Source organism: Bos mutus, chromosome 6 (genome assembly GCF_027580195.1).
Source record: "Bos mutus isolate GX-2022 chromosome 6, NWIPB_WYAK_1.1, whole genome shotgun sequence".
Taxonomy (NCBI): domain Eukaryota; kingdom Metazoa; phylum Chordata; class Mammalia; order Artiodactyla; family Bovidae; genus Bos; species Bos mutus.
Window position 1 is genome coordinate 88,259,302 of NC_091622.1, and position 21,351 is coordinate 88,280,652.

Sequence of the window (21,351 nt, forward strand, 5' to 3'; positions counted from 1 at the left end):
CCCAGATCTATGGTAAGAACAAATCTTTTATCTGTGAAATTGTGAAGAAGGAAAAATAAATTCGTGTTAGTTTTGTTGTCACAAATCAAACTGCCAAAGTTTTGGCTATAGTTCATGATAAGTGCTTAGTTAGTTAAGATAGAAAAGGCATTAAAATTGAACAATTAGGTATTTTGAGAGAGACCACATTCATATAACTTTTATTACATTATATTGCTATAATTTTATTATGTTACTTTTGTTAATCTTTCACTGTGCCTAATTTATAAATTAAACTTTATCATATGCATGCATGTACAGGAAAAAATATAGAAGGTTTGGTACTATCTGCAGCTTTAGGCATCCAGGGGCATTTTAGGGGATATTGGAGTGTCTCCCCTGCAGTAAACAGGGATAGGAGGACTGCTGTATATTAAATAAGGAGTTTTAAAACAGAAACATACACAAAACAAGGGTTATGTCTTGATTTGTTCATGAACATGTGGCCATGTAGAAACTTTATCCTCTATTTCCTCCAGGGCAGATGATTCAATATTCACGAATTCAGTGTTAATAACTACTGTGAATGATGAGACTCAATTGTCCTTATTTTTGTCAGGACTTGAAATATACACTTTCTTTTAAAACTTCTCCTTCACTAGTATTTTCTCATTTAGAAATAGAGTTCTGCCTGACAATATTATTATTGGATAACTAAAAACATCAATTATGTAACTCTGCCTCCTTATCCTTTTAATTAATCAGTTTTGCAAAAGGATTGTTTAATTTATTATTCTTTCCCAAGATAGCGTTCTTGGAAAATGGAGTAAGACTATTCCAGTCTTACAAATAGGTGGAGCATGCGAAGAGTTGACTCATTGGAAATGACTCTGATGCTTTGAGGATTGGGGGCAGGAGGAAAAGGGGACGACAGAGGATGAGATGGCTGGATGGCATCACTGACTCGATGGACATGAGTCTGAGTGAACTCTGGGAGATGGTGATGGACAGGGAGGCCTGGCATGCTGTGATTCATGGGGTCGCAAAGAGTCGGACACAACTGAGCGACTGAACTGAACTGAACTGAGTCAGAAGTGATTTATGTCATTTCTTTTGTCAGTTGCTAAGTCATGTCCAACTGTTTGCAACCCCATGGACTGCAGCATGGCAGGCTCCTCTGTTCTTCACCAGCTCCTGGAGTTTGCTCAAATTGATGTCCGTTGAGTCAGTGATGCCATCTAACTATCTCATCCTCTGCTGCCCCCTTCTCCTTTTGCCTTCAGTCTTTCACAGCATCAGGGGCTTTACCAGTGCATCTTTTCCAATGCCATTTGGCCTGGCCTAGAAAATCTCCTGGCCAAAACACTCCCAATCTGAGGGCAATGTTAGAATCTATAGGTGTCCAAAAGACTGTTCTATACATCTGTGTCTCTTTTGCTGTCTCACATACAGGATTATCATTACCATCTTTCTAAATTCCATATATATGCATTAGTATACTGTATTGGTGTTTTTCTTTCTGGCTTACTTCACTCTGTATAATAGGCTCCAGTTTGGTGGGAGACGGAGACGGAGAGGGTGGGTTGATTTGGGAGAATGACATTGAAACATGTGTAATGTCATATATGAAATGAAACGCCAGTCCAGGTTTGATGCATGATACAGGATGCTTGGGGCTGGTGCACTGGGATGACCCAGAGGGATGGTATGGGGAGGGAGGTGGGAGGGGGGTTCAGGATGGGGAACACATGTATACCCGTGGCGGATTCATGTTGATGTATGGCAAAACCAACACAATATTGTAAAGTAATTAACCTCCAATTAAAATAAAAAAAAATAAAAGAATCTATAGGTGGATGAAGACAGAGCCTTTGCCAGCCTTGTTGCCAGAACTACTGCCTGCAGGCCCAATGCCTCCCCTTTCAACAGGACTTTATTGAAACAGATTTGATCCTAGTAAGCCACTGAGGGCAGACTTGTCTCCGAACTAATGTAGACATTCTCCTTATTGATCTCAACCTGACCCCATAATGCAGCTTCCACTTACCATTCTCAGATCTAGGCTTTCGGTACATTCTCCTTCTCTCCTGATCCCTTGATCTTTATCTCAACTAAATATTCCCAGTAAGTTCGAAATATCCTAAAATATCATGTCCCAAGTATGTCATGGTCTTCACCTCTAAGACTCTTTATAGACCAATATGGATATTTCTAGTATGCTTTTTTCTCTCCATTTGTTTCCAACTAACTTATATTTGTCATTCAAGACTGAAATCATACAAGGTCTTTACTCTGATCTTATCCAGTTGGGATTGCAATCTTTCTTTTCTCACCCAAAGTATAATACACATATTTCTCTAACAATTTATTTTATAATGCATTATTTTGTTGTTTAATTATTTAAACTCTCCAACTAAACCTGTGAGTTCCTTAAGTGTAGACTTTAGTTTGTTCATATACACACGTACTAATTTGCGTGTGTGTGTTCAGTTCAGTTCAGTCACTCAATTGTGTCCGACTCTTTGTGATTCCATGGACTGCAGCACGCCAGGCCTCCCTGTCCATTACCAACCCCCGGAGCCTACTCAAACTCATGTCCATTGTGTCGGTGATTGTGTCGGTGATGCCATCCACCCATCTCATCCTCTGTCATCCCCTTCTCCTCCCACCTTCAATCATTCCCAGCATCAGGGTCTTTTCCAGTGAGGTGGTTCTTTGCATCAGGTGGCCAAAGTATTTCAGTTCCAACATCAGTCCTTCCAGTGTATATTCAGGATTGATTTCCTTTAGGATGGACTGGTTGGATCTCCTTGCAGTCCAAGGGACTCTCAAGAGTCTTCTCCAACACCACAGTTCAAAAGTATCAATTCTTCGGTGCTCAACTCTCAAGTCTCTCAACTCTCAAATCCATTTGCGAGTCCAGCTCTCAAATACATACATGACTACTGGAAAAACCATAGCCTTGACTAGATGGACCTTTGCTGGTAAAGTAATGTCTCTGCTTTTTAATATGCTGTCTAGGTTGGTCATAGATTTTCTTCCAAGGAGCAAGCATTTTCTAATTTCATGGCTGCAGTCACCATCTGCAGTGATTTTGGAGCCCCCAAAATAAAGTCTGCCCCTGTTTCCACTGTTTCCCCATCTATTTGCTAAGAAGTGATGGGACTGGATGCCATGATCTTAGTTTTCTGAATGTTGAGCTTTAAGCAAGCTTTTTCACTCTTCTCTTTCACTTTCATCAAGAGGCTCTTTAGTTCTTCGCTTTCTGCCATAAGGGTGGTGTCATCTGCATATCTGAGGTTTTTGACATTTCTCCCAGCAAGCCCAGCATTTTGAATGATGTTCTCTGCATATAAGTTAAATAAGCAGGGTGACAATATACAGCCTTGATGTACTCCTTTCCCTATTTGGAACCAGTCTGTTGTTCCATGTCCAGTTCTAACTTTTGCTTCTTGACCTATATACAGATTTCTCAGGAGGCAGATCAGGTGGTCTGGTATTCCCATCTCTTGACGAATTTTCCACAGTTTGTTGTGATCCACACAGTCAAAGACTTTGGCATAGTCAATAGGGCAAAAGTTGATGTTTTTCTGGAACTCTCTTGCTTTTTTGATGATCCAGTGGATGTTGGCAATTTGATCTCTGGTTCCTCTGTCTTTTCAAAATCCAGCTTGAACATCTGGAAGTTCATGGTTCACGTACTGTTGAAGCCTGGCTTGGAGAATTTTGAGCATTACTTTGCTAGCGTGTGAGATGAGTGCAATTGTGCAGTAGTTTGAGCATTCTTTGGCATTGCTTTTCTTTGGGATTGGAATGAAAATTGACCTTTTCCAGTTCTGTGACCACTGCTGAGTTTTTCAGATTTGTTGGCATATTGAGTGTGGCACTTTGACAGCATCATCTTTTAGGATTTGAAATAACTCAACTGGAATTCTATCACCTCCACTAGCTTTGTTTGTAGTGATGCTTCCTAAGGCTCACTTGACTTCTCATTCCGGGATGTATGACTCTAGGTGAGTGATCACACCATCGTGGTTATCTGGCTCATGAAGATCTTTTTGTATAGTTCTTCTGTGTATTCTTGCCATCAGGAAGATTCCCTGGAGAAAAGAAGGTCTACCCCTCTCCAGTTTTCTTGCCTGGAGAATTGCATGAACAGAGGAGCCTGGTGACCTACAGTCCATGGGGTGGCAAAGAGTTGGGCACAACTGAGAGACTAACATTTTCACTTCTACTTTTAACATATAAGTAAATATGTAAGTGTAATAGTAATATTATAGTAATGTATATAGAAAATGACAGAGATAAAATGTTTTCTCAACTGGTATCCTAAAACAATAACAATAGCAAGTGATAAAACTCTTTATTTGTATTTTGTTGGGCTAAACTTGAAAACAGTAATACAATCTGTCTTCCTTTAAGTTCTTTGAGAGCTGTGAGACTTGAATAAGGTCAAGTAGAGAAGCTTTCTTATTAGAAAGAGTCAGTATAAATGGTCTTTCTGGTTTTTCAGTTTGCCAAGAAAAAAGCAATACGAGGCCAAGTTTTTCTCTGCTTTTCTCAATAAAAATAAATAAGAATGAAGTCATCAAAAATAACTGCTTCTCTTTCTGTTTTATAGAGTCAGCTTATGAACTACATCTGCTCTAAACAGGCTATTCTATCTAGCAAATTCACTCCATGCTGTGAACTGCCAGAACCATTTCGAGGAGAATGCATTATCAACTCGGAAAATGACAACAAACCTGATCTCTCATCCCTGCCCCGTCGCAGGTTTACAGAGGATCAGTCTGTATGTAAACAATTCACTGACAAGCAAGATTTCTTCCTACAAGGGTAATAAAGCATTTTATAAAACCTTAATAAAGGGATATTGTATTTATGGATTCTTTGGGAGAAGTTGCAAACTTGAATGATGGCAGAGGCTAGTCAATATCAGTCAATGGTTAAATGGCCAAGAAGATACGCTCTGTGGAATCCAAGGTGGCAGCTACTATTTGGCTCTAGCTACTTGTGGCCATCTGGGAATGTAGGCTTTGGGTGGTTGGATCAACTGCATTTGGAGGGGAGTTGAGGGTCTCTTGAGTTCTAAATGTAGACAACCAATATAGGAATTTTTAAAAACAGAGTGAGTGTCAAGTGTGTGCAAGCTTTGCTTTGAGACTTAGAGTCATGTTTAAGTAAGGGCCTCAGATTAGTATGGCCAGCTCTTCTGATTATTTTAATACCTACTATCAAAGCCATTGCATAACATTTCAAGATTAAAGAGATGGAATACTAACATCTCTGGTGCCCATGAAGAAGTACAAATTATTTGGGTCATAAAGCAAACTGATTTCAAGATACAATATTAAGATAGTATTATTGTGTGATTGAAATATTTCCAAAGTTACTGTGTAAAGTATTATTTGGAGGAACTAAATTCTAACAAAGCATAAAAATTTGAGTTTTCTTCAAAGTTTTCTGTTGAGTGACGTTAGCTATATTTCTGCAATTACATCTGACATTGGCTTATAAAAGTAAATGTCACTATCTGAACTCAATTTCCCTAGACTTGCATTTGGTACTGAAAAAGTGGATAGGCACAACTTAGTGGAAATCACATTAGTCTGTGAGTTGGGAGACCTGAGTTCCAGTCTAATTCAGTCATGCATCTGCTTTGAAACGCAGTTCAAGCCATTTAATTTCCCCAGGCTTCTAGGTTCCAACTATAAACTGAGGCAGTTAGATAAGGTCCCTCCTTAAGGCACTCTAAAGGTCCCTCCTGCAATTTTATGATTCCTTTAGAAGTATTCTATAGTCCAAATTTCTCCTTCTTGTAACCCAGAAGAAGGAATAGATTATGGACAAGGGGAAGATGGTGATTTAATACTTACAAAAATTGTAATATTTATAAAATCTAGCCTCAAAGGTCATTAGGAAAAATGTTCTCATCTACACACTTGAAATGAATTTCTAGTAACAGTAAGGAGAGACCCTGAGCCAAGAACTAAAGGTTATCAGAATATTTTAGGTTCAAGTTTGAATCTGCCCCTCACTGCTGTGTGACTTTGGAAAAATCACGTAATTTTATTGATTTGGTTTCCTTATCTCAAAACATAGCCAGAAATCCTCCCTGCCAGTCACCCCAAATTTTCAAATACCTTAAAGTTAGTTAAAATATTGAATAAATTACATAGACGGCTTTTGAAAGAAAAATATGACTTCAGAAACTTACTGTTTACTCTCTAATTTGCTTCATGTGGAAACAGGTTTCTTTATGAATACTCAAGAAGACACCCAGAGTTGGCAGTTCCAGTCATTTTAAGAGTGGATACAGTATATCAAAATTTACTGGGAAAATGCTGTAAATTAGAAAATCCTCTGGAATGCTGTAGCCATGGGGTAAATTCCTTTTATAGAAACCTATTTCTCATATTTGTGGTGTGATTACAAATAGAGAAAAGTCCAGTGCTGCTAGTAGCGCCATGCTTTTATGACTATGCATGTTCTGCTTGCAAGCACTACACACAAACTCTGATTTCCGCCTAAACCGAAGGTCACATCATTACACAGCAGCGACTCTCTGTGTGAGTCACTGCCTTATAAATTCTGTGTTTTATGAAACATTCTCTGTGCAATTTTCTCCTTTAAGTTTGCTTGGCCTGGTAGCAGGTAGCATGAAAGCATAACCTGTTAGGGTGAGGGAAGGTTGACCATTTCCACCAAGCAGACCTGGACACTGTCCCTATTTCAAGCCAGAGAGCATACTGTTTGCAGGCAGTGGCTCCTGTTGTACAGTTGACATGAAAAAGCAGGTGACCTTACAAATCTCTGACCAGGTGACGTCATTCACAGCTTTCCAGGAGCCAGGAGGGTCTGGCTTTTGTTATGCTAATGAGTGGCTTGAGCCTTTACAGAGAGGTGGGGATAGAGGGCGAAGGTATTTCTTGTTCTGAGTCCAAGCAGGTACATCTGGCATCTTCCTGTTCTTGGAGAGAAATCTAAATGAAGGTGATTTAAGAGTTCTGTAGGTTAACAGTGGTCCCCGACCTTTTTGGCACCAGGGACCCACTTCATGGAAGACAATTTTTCCATGAACCGGCGTGGTAGGGAGGTGGGGGGAGATGGTTAGGATGATGCAAGCCCATTACACTTATTGTGCACTCTACTTCTGTTTTTATTACATCCGCTCCACCTCAGATCATCAGGCACTGGATCCTGAACGATCTGGTTAGCAACCTTTCAATGTATCACCTGTAGATTTCACAATCACCCTTACTATGATAATAGCCCCTTCTAGGAGGATGGGTGTTTAGAGTTTACAAAGTAGCGTTACAACCAGTGTCCTATTTTATTCTTACGGCAGCTTGGTAAGATAGGTAACGGCAGAAGTACTAGCTACACTTTGTAGATGAAAGTATTGGGTTTCAGAAGGTTCAAGTGACTAGTCCAGTGCCACTCAGGCAAGAAGGGTTAAATCCAGACGAACAGTTTGCAAATTGGGTAAATTTTTTACTATTGAACACTGCTTATTAGGATCAGGTGGACTGGGTCTGATTACTTAAGATGATAACCAGTGTTCCTAGCAAAGAGCTAAGTCTGCAAGGCCAATTGTATCTTCCCACTGGGATTTTATTTGCACTGTTCAAGAACTTTTTCAATTTGTATTTAGCTCTGAGAATTCCATGTGATTTCCTTCAATGTGTATTTGTGGAGTGCTTCACATCCGGCACGTGTTTTTATTAAACCGTTCTTCTTAATATGTATCTACATTTCTATATCTACATCCATATCTCCATATCTGTACTGTTTACATAAAAATGCTGTGTTATTAAAAATAACCAATATATACACACATATTCTGATCAATTGAACTTTGATCTATAAATTACTTTTAAGGACCTCTTTCTGGCTTGATGAAAGACTAGCTTCATACTTGTAAAATATGCCATTTAAACCCACAAATGAGTTCACATCAGAGAAAACTAAATATCAATCTGGTTGTCCCACTTTTTTTCTCCACAAAGTACATGGCCATTCCTGTCATAGCAAAATGTGTTTTCTCAACATTTCCAAACTCACTGAGTAAATAAAACCCTGGGTTTAGTAAAACAGTTACATTAAACTATTACAGAAGATGATTTTGCAATCTAACCTCAAGATATATTGTCGCAATAATAGGCAAACACTGATTATCTTTATTTTTCAGGAAGGGATGTTTCAAAGAGTGGTTCGTGAAAGCCATGAGCGTGTGAAAAATCAGTGTGATTTACGTAAGAAATTAGGAGATAGTAACTTTCACGACAGGTATGCTTCTAAGATATTGTCCAGATTATGCTTGTTAGTGTTTGTTAACTTTTGCTGCTAAGAGTTGCTAAGAGTCTATATTCAACCTTAAAGCCTCAGAGGCCAAGGAAAAACTCAGTTCCAAATTAACCCAGCTATCCTTATCTTGATAAGATACTTGACTACATAACCTTGTGTGCTTTTACTTTGCTTTTTGGTCCAGTTTCCAGATTCCAATCAATGCCCAGAGGTTAGGGAGCCAGCAGGCCCTGACCCCCTTTCTGCAATCTCATAGGAGCCTCTACCTTTCACCTGTACATTTAGCTTGGGGCTTTGCCTGCAATTTGGAGTCAAGGCTGCAACAGAGATCTAATCTAGGGTTGCTTTATCAGTTTCAAGTCAGGTCACCATAGCACTACAGTATTTTCACCATCAAGAGAGGAAATAAATGGATACCTTAGTTATTAGTCAGAGGGAGTGCACAAAAAAACTCTGTGTGCAGAGAGCCTGGCAAATCCCATTTCTGTCAAAGATTGTATGCATGTGTGCTCGGTCGCTTCAATTGTGTCCAACTCTTTGAGACCCTACGAACGGTAGCCCACCAGGCTCCTCTTTCCATGGGATTTTCCAGGCAAGAATACTGGAATTGTTTGCCATGCCCTTCTCCAGGGAATCTTCCCAACCCAGGCATTGAACCCAAGTCTGTCTGGGTTTCCTGCATTGCAGGTGGATTCTTTACCCACTGAGACACTTGAGAAGCCCATACTTAAAGATTAAGTATCAAAAAATAAGCTAATTTTCAGTAATGTTTAAGATCTTACTAGTATAGTCAGACACGACTGAGTGACTTCACTTTCACTTTCCACTTTCATGCATTGGAGAAGGAAATGGCAACCCACTCCAGTGTTCTTGCCTGGAGAATCCCTGGGACGGGGGAGCCTGGTGGGCTGCCGTCTATGGGGTCGCACAGAGTTGGACACGACTGAAGCGACTTAGCAGCAGCAGCAGCAGTATAGTCTACTCAGAAGCAGAGTACTGGGGAAAAATTCAGTTTGATACAGAGTCCATAATGTTGAACTTAAATGACTGAAATAATGGAACCAGAGAAATTATTCTCATTTCAGACAATATTTGTTTTCATTTTCTTTTAACTATTGTGTTTGTTAATGTCTAGTTTAAGGATTAGACCCATGGCTCTCAAATTTTAGAGTGCATCAAAACTACCTGGAAGATTTGTTGAAACACAGCTCTCCTCTAGAGTTTCTGAGTCAGTAAATCTGGGATGGTGCACGAGAATATGTATTAATATTTCTAACAAGTACCCAAGGATACTGATACTGCCAATCCAGGGGTCATACTTTAAGAAGCAGATACATTCTTTCCCTAACTCCATTATAACATAAATGCAGTAAATGATTCTGATATTCTGTTGACCTCAAGTCCAGTTTTGTAGTCTTTCTCATTCAAATCTTTCCCTGAATTCCTCATTCCCCACCACTCTCCTAGTTCAGGTCACCACCCTCTCTCACTTGAATTACTGGCATGGCTTTTCCTTCCCTCACTCTGCCATTTGCCACTTCTAACTGATTCTTTATATAGCAACCGTAATGATCTTAAAAGCACCGTAAAGCTGCTTCTAGAGTTAAGCTTTCTTCTTTCCCCTCTTTTCAATTTCCAATCCCCCCAGTTAAGAAAAACAAAATCTCACTCAGTCTCTTTCTAAATGCTCCACTCTTACATGGGTCATTTACTCCCCTTCACATGGGTCATTTTTAGTTATTGTCAGGCTCTCAGCTCCCATGTCATTTCCTCTGGGAGGCCTACCTGACCTCCCTGGGATGGAATTAAATGCCATTCCATGTATACCTATAGCATTCTGTGTTCCTCTCATCACACTGAGTGTACTCTTTTATCTCCCCAACTAGGGTGTGAGTCCATGAGACCAGGAAATGTTTCCTGATTGCTGCTGTAGCTTCTGTTCCTACATATCACAGACAACTAATACATGCCTTAAAGACCTGTGCATATATTTATTTCAGAAGCTGTTTACTCTGAGTCTGATTTTACAGTCACCCACATTAGCTATCATACAATCCTTGATCCTATGTAGAAAAAACTGGTTCAGAGTAGAGCAATGTGTGATGTGGAAAGAGAATTCTGGGTCTACTGAAGAAGCCACTGAACCACTGACATAGGAGCTAAAAGAAAAGACTTATGCCCAGTTTAATAACTTGCTCATCCCACATCAGAGACAAATATCAGATGATGACAAACACTTTGTAGAATTCTTCATTTGAGGCACAGAGTCATTGCCAGGAATAAGAAGACATTATTTTTTCAGGCTCATAGTCCTTTATACAAAGAAAGCCCCACAACCGTCTGCTCAGGAGTTGATTGTACTCATGAAGAACATGGCAGCTGCTGCCACCAAGTGCTGCCCACTGAATCAAGAGCACCAGTTTGTCTGCATGGAGGACTCAGTAAGCACACCCTTGGCTGCATGTTTGCCTATCGTGGGAAGTTCTGAACTCCAGGCCCCAGCATCAATCTCATGTCAGTGGACACATCTGTGAGTTGTCACTGGACTCTAATAATTCTGTCCTTGGGAGAATTTCTTTCTGGTTGGTTCATGTCAATTGTCTTTGATTGACAGCGGGGGTAAGACCGTCACTTTGCAAAAACTGGGAATGTCAGATTCATCAGACCTTTGCCTGGATCATATCTCAAGATCTATTCCTTGGCTTTTCAAGTCAACAAAAGTGATTTTGCTGATTTCAGACTAACTCATCCTAATCAAAAATGTAGTAAAAAACAGCCAGTTTTCCTCTGTGTATCTCCTTTACTCTCACACAATTATCATGCACACTTCCAGCACCAGATGTGTGAGTATTTTTTTCTGATAAAATATAATTGTTTTGGTTGCAGATTTAAAATTTTTATTATCCAGCTCTGTCTTCCTTTTATTTTAAATTTTTATTAACAATCATGCCTTCCTTAGGGAACTTATGGTTTATATTCCTAAAACCTTGCTTTTAAGTGATCTCTTTGGTTACTGTGAAAATGTATAAACATGTAAATTGAATGCTGATGCTCTATGGTTTCAGCCACTTCATCCCCACATACATAAGTGACAGGGCATTTGTGTGGTCATATTCAGAGAAGCATAGAGCAGGCTTGCAGTCAGCATTAGAGTAAGTATCAGACACCACAAGGGGAGCAAGGCAAGGTGACTGTTCTAGAAGAAGACAAGAAAATTAAAGAGATAACTGAAAGAAGATTCAGGGATTCCTTTCACCATTCATTTATTCATTTTTTCCAATAATTCAACAAATGTTTATACAGGATTTTCCATATACCAAGTTTGATGGTGGTTACCAATGTCCAGTTATAAAACATAGAAACACATTGGATTTGAGCATTTTAAGTAAGAAATCCAATCATCAGTCTTATATCTGGATCAAATTAGCAGTTGTGTTGACCAGAGGCTTGATTTTAACTTGATGCAGCATAAAGAACTCCTGCCTCAAGCCAACACTTGTCTGTAAACTGGTCTGGGAAGGAATTTGAGAGATGGGGTCCAAGGGAACTCACCTTGAGGATAATAGGAAGGTGGAGGTCAAAGTTGAGAACTAGGCTTCACCTGACACTCTTGCTCTTTCCCAGATGATAAAATTCAGGGTGAGTTTAGCAAAAACCAGAATTTGAGAATAGTTTTCTATGGATAAAAAAAATAATCCTAATGACCACAAAACTTATGGCTCTTATTTTAATTCTTTTCTGGGGAAGGCAAAGTTAATTCTTGGAGCTTTATGCAGAAGGCATGAGGCGGAGCCCATCAATGCTGCTGTGGGTCACTGCTGTGATGACTCGTATGCCTTCAGAAAGCCTTGCTTTGATGACCTGCAAGTCGATGGAACTTACATTTCTTCACCTTTATCCTGTGACCAAGTCATCAACCTTAAAGAGGACTTGTGCAAAGCTCAAGAGGAGGAATTACAAACTGAAAAGCAAAAGTAAGGATCTTTTGTACACACAGCAACAGCAATGACAAATACACAATTAATTGAAATCACTCCACCTCCTGACAGTGGGACAGGTTCCCCTTTAGTGCCCACCCTCCCTTCTCACTCTCCTCACATGCATCTTGTCCTCAGGAGAAAGGAGACTGGTCCTCATAGTTCTTTCTCCCTCAAGATCAACAGAAGTGCTAGCTTACTTCTAACTAAGTTACTTATTCTAAGACTTGCTCTTGCAGGGTCTAAATATTATTAGTCCAAGAATATCATCTTTCCAAGTGAGGCCAAGTTTTTGTTGCCTTGAGAATAAACACATTCTTGTTGTCAGCAAGCACAAGGTTGTCACTTGTTCTGTTTTATCACAGTATTTAAAATTCATAAACCAACCGACCCTTGAAGTCCTTTCTTAGCTCCCAAAGTGAACTGATCACAAACTAGTCTTTAAAACTTTTCAGTAAGCATCCGATGACCATTGTAACACTTAGTTAACCATTCTTTCTTTAGCCCCAGCTAATGTGAGCATAGAATACTTTACTTTTGGAGTTCAAGGTTTGCTTTCCCTTGAGGAAATTTTCTGGTACAAATAGGCACCCTTTATGTATGTCATCTTACCAAATCCTGACCACTGATTTAGGAGGTAGATGATATTATTACCCCATTTTAATTGTGAGGGAATTGAGGCTAAGAAGGCAAGAAGAACTGGTATGAGATCATGCAGTAGGTAAACAAGTTGCTGAAATGGAATTTGTACCCAGGCTATTTGGCTCAGAGCACATACGCTTAACAACCAACAGGTAGCTGTTAGTGCGTCCTCCTCAAAGTGTTATAATGCTGGTTATAATTTTTAAAACTTGAAACTCTTCATGTAAAGGCTGGATAATAAAAAGTATGAAATACTAGGAAGCATCCCTGTTCTGGTGAATTCATGGTGTTCTGTATGGAGAAAGCAATAACATAGAGACTGATAATGCAGAGATTTTTAGAATATTCTGGGAAAATACATATTGGGAAATAAGAGCCAGGCTTGACAAAGCCCTCCATTTCCTGGGAAGTGGTAGGGGCTCTCCCCTATATAGTTCTGGCTGATTGTCAAAGCATAAGTCCACATACACATGAAAAGAAAAAAAAAAAAGTGAAGGGATTCCTGGAAGGAAAAGACAAAATTCAGCATGATTATAAAGAGAAGGCAGAAATAAAGTCATGCAATAAGATAGAGAAAATAGAAAGAGAATTCTGGTTCAGGAGAAAAGAATTTAAAATTTAGTGAAGAAAAATACAGAGTTGAAGGGTTAAGACCTAAGATAGAAGGGTTAGACATAAGATAGTTAAAACTTAAGATTAGAGTGTGCTTCAAATGAAAGGATGGATAGATATAATGAAAATAAAAGATCAATATCACTGCAATGACGAACCAGAAACAATTTGGTGTTGAGGATTAAAAATAGGATCTAAGATTTAAAAAGGTAAATTGAAAACTAAAGGAATACATAGAATTAGCGGACTTTTTAAACAGCAGTCAAGTTGAGAGGTAGAGAGATGGGGAGGTGGAGGTGGGAGGAAGTGGAGAGGAGATAAATCCACTGCAAGCAGATCACGAGTGCGTGACAAGTTACGGGAGGTTTTGCGTCTAGCTTCCAAATGTCACAGAGTCCCCTGCTATGGAAAAGGCAGCTTTTATATTCGGAGTGTCAAGGAAAGGTAACACGATGCTGATACCTCTGCTCTAAATCTCATTCCCAGACTTGCATTCTCATAATGGGAGCCTTTCTCCCCACTTACCTATCCTAGATCAGTGAGTGTTTCTCCCTGTTTAGATAAGCTGCTTGTCTGCTTTGGAAGCTCAGTGGTCCCTCTACTGGTGCCTCTGGGGAAGTGCATGCAGAAGCCAGTTCGCCCAGCAGGATCGAGGAGAGTCCAACAGTTCAGTGTGTCTGAGGCATAGGTGAGCGAGAGAAGAGAAGAAGAAATTCTCAAGAAATCCCCAGAAGAAATTCTGGGGATTGAGACTTGAGGGGTTGGGAGGAGCCAAGCTATGAAGACACCTGGAATCCCCAAAGCTCGTGAGGAAAGAGAAGAAGGGTACCTATGAGGGAGCCTGCCTACCTCCTCTGTCTTCTCTATTATTGTTAAATCTACAGCTCAAATCCTCAGGGAAGTTCTAAAAATGCTCATCCATTATTTACTGAACGAGTAAATGGGTAGATAGGTAAGAGGTTGTGACAATGTACCATTTATTGTGGGAATCAGGGAGAAGGGAGACAACGGTTGGAAACAACCAGTACTTGGAAACAGACAGTTGCAAGTTGTGCTATTACTATAATTATTCATTATCTTTGCCATCATTTGATGAAATAATTAATATAATTACTCACATTATTTTTGCCATTATGTACTGAGTGCCTTCAGTATGTCAGTTACTGTACTCAGTCTTTTAACATTGTATAATTTTTGGTCTTCACAAAAACCTTGCAAAGTATTGTATGTTGTTGTTCAGTCACTAAGTCATGTCTTACTCTCTGCGACTCCAAGGACTGTAGCCTGCCAGGCTCCTCTGTCCATGGGATTTCCCAGGCAAGAATACTAGAGTGGATTCCTTTTCCTTTTCTGGGGGATCTTCCCGGACCAGGTATTGAACCCGCATCTCCTGCGTTGGCAGGCGAATGCTATAGGTATTCAAATTCTCTTTCTGTAGATTAAGGTCAGGGAGGTCAAAGTATCGTACTCATCATCAGAAACACTAGTGAGTGGAGGACCTAACTTGAGCCGAAGTAAGTTTGACTACAAAGTTCGTGCCTTTTTCATGACTGGAAGGAAAGAGAAGTCCAGATTTTGCATGAACCTGCGCTTAAAACCTCTGCCCCTCCTGTACTGGCTTTAGCTACTTGGAGCTCTGAATTCATAGAAGCCCCAGTAGGTGCTGGGAAATAGGGTAGTCTCACTATGTAGGTACGCATGGGGGTTAGTTTTTGTAGCCTGGGACTGAAGCTATCCTGTGCTTTTATAGGTTGGTCAGTGAATTTCAGCATCATGAGCAATACTGGTTCTGTGGGAAAATATTTTCTGAGACAAAATTCACCAAAATTCCAGTGGAAAATAGCCTATATTTCTCACTTTGAATAATCAATGTGTTAAAAACGGATAATTATTATTCAAAGATAGTATCAACTGTTTTGACTATGCATCATACATAACCGCACAGACTTGAACGATACAGAGATACAAGGCAGTGTTTCCTCTCAAGTGGGATCAAGTTTAGGTCTAATGGGAAAGTTGAATATGTGCATACATCAGCCATACTTTAATAAAAAATTATTTAGCAAAAGATCAAATATGTGCAGAACAGTTGGGTAGGAAACGAAATGCTTATACTATTGTATTTCTTTGTAAAATGTAGATATATTTTATCTTTAAAGTAATACATAATCACTGCAGAAAATTTAGAAAATACAGAAAAGAGAAGAAAATCATAATACTTTTATTCCAACACTGCAGAAATACCCATCATAAATATATATACAGTGTAGGAGTATAGAATGTCATACACGTATACAAGTCCACACTCCCATGGATGCCCTCTGTCCCTCCATCTATGGTTTGAATGCTTAATAATGCAAGCTTTGCACACTCGTGCTACTACCTGCTTATACAGAGCCATCAGTTCAATTAATTATCTCTGAGTCCACAGGGGAGCGCTTAAGACACTCCTGTCGCCTCACTCCCTGAATTCTCCAGGCGTGATCCTTGGCACCACTCCTGTGCCACTGGGATCAGCCGTGCCCTCCAGGTACTGCTGTCTCCTGTTCAGCGGCAGACTGCATCCCTTTCAAGGGATGACAAAGCTGCTTTATGTTTTGTTGTTCAGGGAAAAAATAATACCTTCCCCAGACGCCAGGATTCTACTTGTTTAGTCACTGTTGTGTCAGTGCTGCTTCTGTCTTAATGGTGTGCAGAACTTTAGTGAAAGTACTCACACAGCCCCCTTCCAAAGCATTATCCTGATTCCACAGAACTCAGAATCGAATCTAATGGAGGCGCAGCTGGGGAACCGCTGAATTACTCCTGTCTTCTACTGCCCAGGCCTTTCTTAATGGGCGGAAGTCTGTGAACCTGACTTCTTGTCTCAGGACAGGTTCTCATAAGTAGTTCTCACTCCTCAAGTGCTTTCTGAGAGGGAAGCTCACTGCACGGGCTTGTTATATTTGCCCAGAACTATACTATGCCCAAGGAGTTGAAACTACTCCTACAAATTCAAAGTGGAGATGACACAGAGCCTTATTTTAAGGAGGTGACAGAGGGCAGTACATTAGGTAGCATTTATAAATTATCAGCACATTATCTGAAACCTAGCAAATATCAATACACTCAAAAGATGTCGGCTGTTCCATTGTTTTTTTTTTTTTAATGTTAAAAAATATAATGTACACGTTAGTCTTCAAAACAGCCATTTTAAAGGTTTTTTAATATTCCAGTATGTGGGTACAATGGTGGCTCAGCAAAAAAGAATCTGCCTGCAATTCAAGAGAGGTGAGCTTTGATCCCAGAATTGGGAAGATCCCTGGGGAAGCAAATGGCAACCCGCTCCAGTGTACTTGGCTGGGAAATCCCATGGACAGAGGAGCCTGGTGGGCTTACAGTCCATGGGGTCGCAAAAGAATCGGATATGACTTAGTGACTAAATGACAACAAGAACACGTGGGTACAATAATGAATTTATTCCCTGTTTCTGGGCATGAAAATTGTTTTTAATTTCTAAGTGTCATAAATTGCGGCAATGAATATTTTTGTACATATGTCTTTGTCCCCTCTCTGATTTTTTTTTCTGGATTCCCAGGACTTAGAATTAGGGGTTAACATGGAGTTAATTAGAATCTCCTAGTCCTTTGACTGTGTTTTGCTGGCGCTCAGAGGATACAGTGATTGCGTGCTTCTCAAACCCACCTGTATTAATAATAGTTTCTGAAAAGAAACTTGGCTTGTGTTTCCTTATTCTTTTCAGCCTTTCCGATGGTCCACCTTTTGTGGAGATGTGGACCATCTCTTTGTCCATTATCAAGGCGGGGCTAGGGTGGAGGTTGGAGAAGGAAATGGCAACCCACTCCAGTGTTCTTGCCTGGAGAATCCCAGGGACAGCGGAGCCTGGTGGGCTGCCGTCTATGGGGTCACATAGAGTCGGACACGACTGAAGCGACTTAGCAGCAGCAGCAGGGTGGAGGTGGGAGAGGGTGGAGCTGAAATGGAAAGATCAGAGGCATGTTCAGAGGGCTATCCAGTTAAGCTAAGTTTCTGTCTGATTGTTTAGATGGGATCAGGGTTCTATGGCCGTCTGGCCAGGGCTGTTTTTGTGGGTCCTGTGGGCACCACTTGGATAAGCCAAGCCTGGGAGCTGCAGAGGGCCACCTTGGCTTCTCCATTGTCTCCAACTTCACTCCTGCTTCCCTCCCTTTGCCCAGTGCCTGCGCTGGTGTCACATACAAGTTGGAGACTTCACTGTGGACGACTGTCAGGCAGCAAAGGCTTGGTGGCATTTCAGTCCAGGAGTCAGGCGACTCAGAGTCATCTTGCTTTGGGTCAGCTGCCTGCACTGAGACCTCAGGGAGAAGAAAAGGGCTTTTCACTGGGCTGGACAGTGAGACTGATGCGGTGCACACCTGCTCTTCTGCCAGCCTATTCAAGCACAAATAAGGCCACTAGATGTTTTTAATTTGAATTTGAAAATGAAGACCAAGCAAAGGTTTTTTGGGGGGTAAGCAATAAAATATGGATTGAGGTACATTTTCCCTACTCTTCACACCTTGTTTTCTATGTAGTTAAATCTTTCTTGATCAGAAAAAAAAGACAACGTATTTTATTAAATAGACAGAGACCAGGTTTTAATTTTGAATATTCAAAGTGATTGAATCACTGACATTTATATGGTTGTTGGGAAACTGTTCTGTAAGAGACATCTGAGTTGACTGTCAAATTACTAAAGTTTCAAATAGTGTATTGGCTTTATCATTAATAACATATAAAGGGCCCTCAACGTCCAGGTGTGTTATATTTGAAATATTTATTGGGAAGTTAGTTTTTTAGGATAAATGTTGTTCACAAGAAAATACTATAGGAAAAGCTAATGTATAACCTATTTTCTACCCAATGTAATAAAAATAGAAAAAGCATTTATCCTAGTAATAATTACATAAAGATAATTAAATTTACTATAATAGGTATATTGATGAGATATGCTTGAATAAACATGTGGAATAAACATGAAGATGGAGATAGACATTGTGAAAATTGTGAGAACATCAGGTCGTTTTCAGATCCTTTAAACTTGAGAGTGAGAGCTAGGCAAAGGTGTGGGTGGTGTGCGGCTTTCAATAAGTAAGGCAGGTTTGCAAGCTGGCCTTCTAGAACTCAGTGAGTGCTTGTTTTTTTTGCCACTCATTTCTTATTCAGACTCCTCAGCAACCTTGTGAAGCAGAAACTGTATGCAGCAGAGATGCAGTTCCAACCAATTACTGTGGATTTTGCTCACCTGGTGGAGACGTGCTGTCAAGCAGAGAAAAGTGAAACATGTTTCCAAGAAGAGGTATCCCTGTTTCCTTGTTTATTCTCTTAGCATTCGTAGGGGTTATTAAGTTTAAAAAAAATTCTCTGTTCTAGTCATGAACGGACTGGGAGAAAATCCCAGTCTGAGTGAATTGGTGTAACTAAGTATTTTGGTTGAAGATACATTAATATTTATGTTCATTTGCAGAAACTAGGTGTGTTAGGCACGAAAAGAGATAAACAGAAAGTCACTGATCTTAGATGAACTGAGATGTTTCGGATTGGGGGTTGGGGGGAAGAAGGATGAGCAAGACTCTGGTCACTGTAGAGAAAAGGTGTCCGTGGAAATATAGAGAAATTTTAAACAAGTAACAATTTAAAGGCCTGTCTGGGCAAGCTGTAGCTTTGTTTTAGAAATTTCTGGGGGCACAATCAGAAAGAGTCACTAAAGGTAGTTTGGGGCTTAACTAGGAGACCAGGTGAAAAACATTGTGTTTTCTCAGTGGCAGATCATTAGAATAGGCGGTTGAAGAATAGAAAGAGAAACTACGATCAGAAGAAAGTGTCTCTGTGCATATCCACTAAACTGACTACCAGGTGATTGTTTTGTTTTATCAATCTAATTATATACAGTTAACAAGCAAATGACTTTTCATAAGATGGTAAAGTTGTGTGACTTAAATTTCTAAGAATATCATGGTGATCCTACCATCACTCTGAGGTACAGAAAATTCATGTAAATTCATGGAGGGAACCTGGGATGGCCATTCTCCTGCAGATATGACGTGAGAAACAGAAATTCAGTTATAGTAGGTTATAGTGTCTGAGTAGAAGAATCCAAGTATATGGTTAAATATATATATATAATAAAGCAGCCTTTACAGTCAAAACAGGTTGGGGCTAGTTAAGGCTGGGGTTTAGCAATGGCCTAGGGAAACATTTTCACAGGTAACAATTTTCACAAATGCCTTAATTACCTTCAGTGGCTCTTTTCTGGGCTTCCCTCATAGCTCAGTTGGTAAAGAATCCAGCTGGCTCTTTTCTACTTTTTCAACTAAATTGTACATGTGCTTATGTTAAAAGTCACATATCTATAGTCTAAGCCAAAGAACTGGTGCTTTTCAGTTGTGGTGGGAGAAGACTCTTGAGAGTCCCTTGGTCTGCCATGAGATCAAACCAGTCAATCCTAAAGGAAATCAATCCTGAATATTCATTGGAAGGACTGATGTTGTAGCTGAAGCTCCTTTACTTTGGCTACGTTATGCCAAGAGCTGACTCACTGGAAAAGACCTTGATGCTGGGAAAGATTGAAGGCAAAAGGAGAAGAGGGAGGCAGAGGATGAGATGGTTAGATAGCATCACTGATTCAAGGGACATGAATTTGAGCAAATTCCAGGAGATAGTGAAGGGCAGGGAAGCCTGGTGTGCTGCAGGCCATGGCGTCGCAAAGAGTCAGACACCACTTAGTTACTGAACAATAATCATAATCTGTGGCTCAGCTGGTAAAAAAATCCACATGCAATGTGGAAGATCTGGGTTTGATTCCTGGACTGGGAAGATCCCCTGGAGAAGGAAAGGCTACCCACTCCAGTATTCTGGCCTGGAGAACTCCACGACGTGTATAGTCCATGGGGTCGCAGAGAGTTGGACACCACTGAGAGCCTTTCACTTTCACTTTCATAGCCTTGTCAAAAAGGTAGTCAAACTACCGCCCTCTGGCTAACTTAGCTTCCCTCCCTGTTTATGTAAATAAAGTTGTGTGGGCACACAGCCCTGCCCATTTATTTACATGTTGTCTGCGTTGCTTAAAACAGCAGAATTGAATAGTTGTAAAATTGAGTAGTTGTGACAGAGACTGAATGAACTACAGAGTTCCAAATATCTGGCTGTTCACAATAAGAACTTTGCTGACTGCCAGACTAGCTGATACACAAAATGAAAACAGTCACAAATGTCCATTTTTTCATTTTAAAGCCCTTTTACTTTTTGTATTTAGAAAATACATTGCTACCTGAGTAACACCAGTAATAACAACTATTGTAGTTTTATTATATATCTTACATAATATATATATATTATAGTTAATAATATTGTAATATCTTTGTATGGGGAAGAAGGTGGTCAAAAAGTACAAACTTGCGATCAGTTATGAGATAAACAAATGCCAGGGATATGATTTGCAACATGATAAATATAATTAATAGTTGTTCTTGTTGTTCAGTCGCTGAGTCGCGTCTGACTCTGCAACTCCACGGCCTGCAGCACGCCAGGCTTCCGTTGTCCTTCACTATCTACCTGAATTTGCTCAAATTCATGTCCATTGAGTCAGTGATGCTACCTAACCATTTCATCCTCTGTCACTCCCTTCTTTTTATGCCTTCAGTCTTTTCTAGCATCAGAGTCTTTTCCAATGAGTCAGCTCATAAACACTTTTTCAGAAAGGCCTGTACTTAAGAATTCCCTAGAGAATTTTCTTGACATGTTCTTGCTCATAAAGAGGAATACTTCTTGCTGGAACTATTTCACCAATAGCATGATAGGAAGATTTCTGTGTGCT

At 40.0% G+C, this 21,351-nt stretch overlaps 1 protein-coding gene across 1 annotated transcript in view; it reads left to right on the forward strand.

Moving 5' to 3' along the window:
• Window positions 1-21,351, forward strand: part of AFM (afamin) — a 79,230-nt gene that overhangs the window by 44,181 nt on the left and 13,698 nt on the right. The window contains exons 14-18 of the mRNA XM_070371897.1: window positions 4,601-4,771; window positions 8,171-8,268; window positions 10,589-10,727; window positions 12,034-12,260; window positions 18,702-18,834. Of these exons, the coding sequence (XP_070227998.1) occupies window positions 4,601-4,771; window positions 8,171-8,268; window positions 10,589-10,727; window positions 12,034-12,260; window positions 18,702-18,834 (768 nt within the window). The remainder of the gene's footprint in view (window positions 1-4,600; window positions 4,772-8,170; window positions 8,269-10,588; window positions 10,728-12,033; window positions 12,261-18,701; window positions 18,835-21,351) is intronic.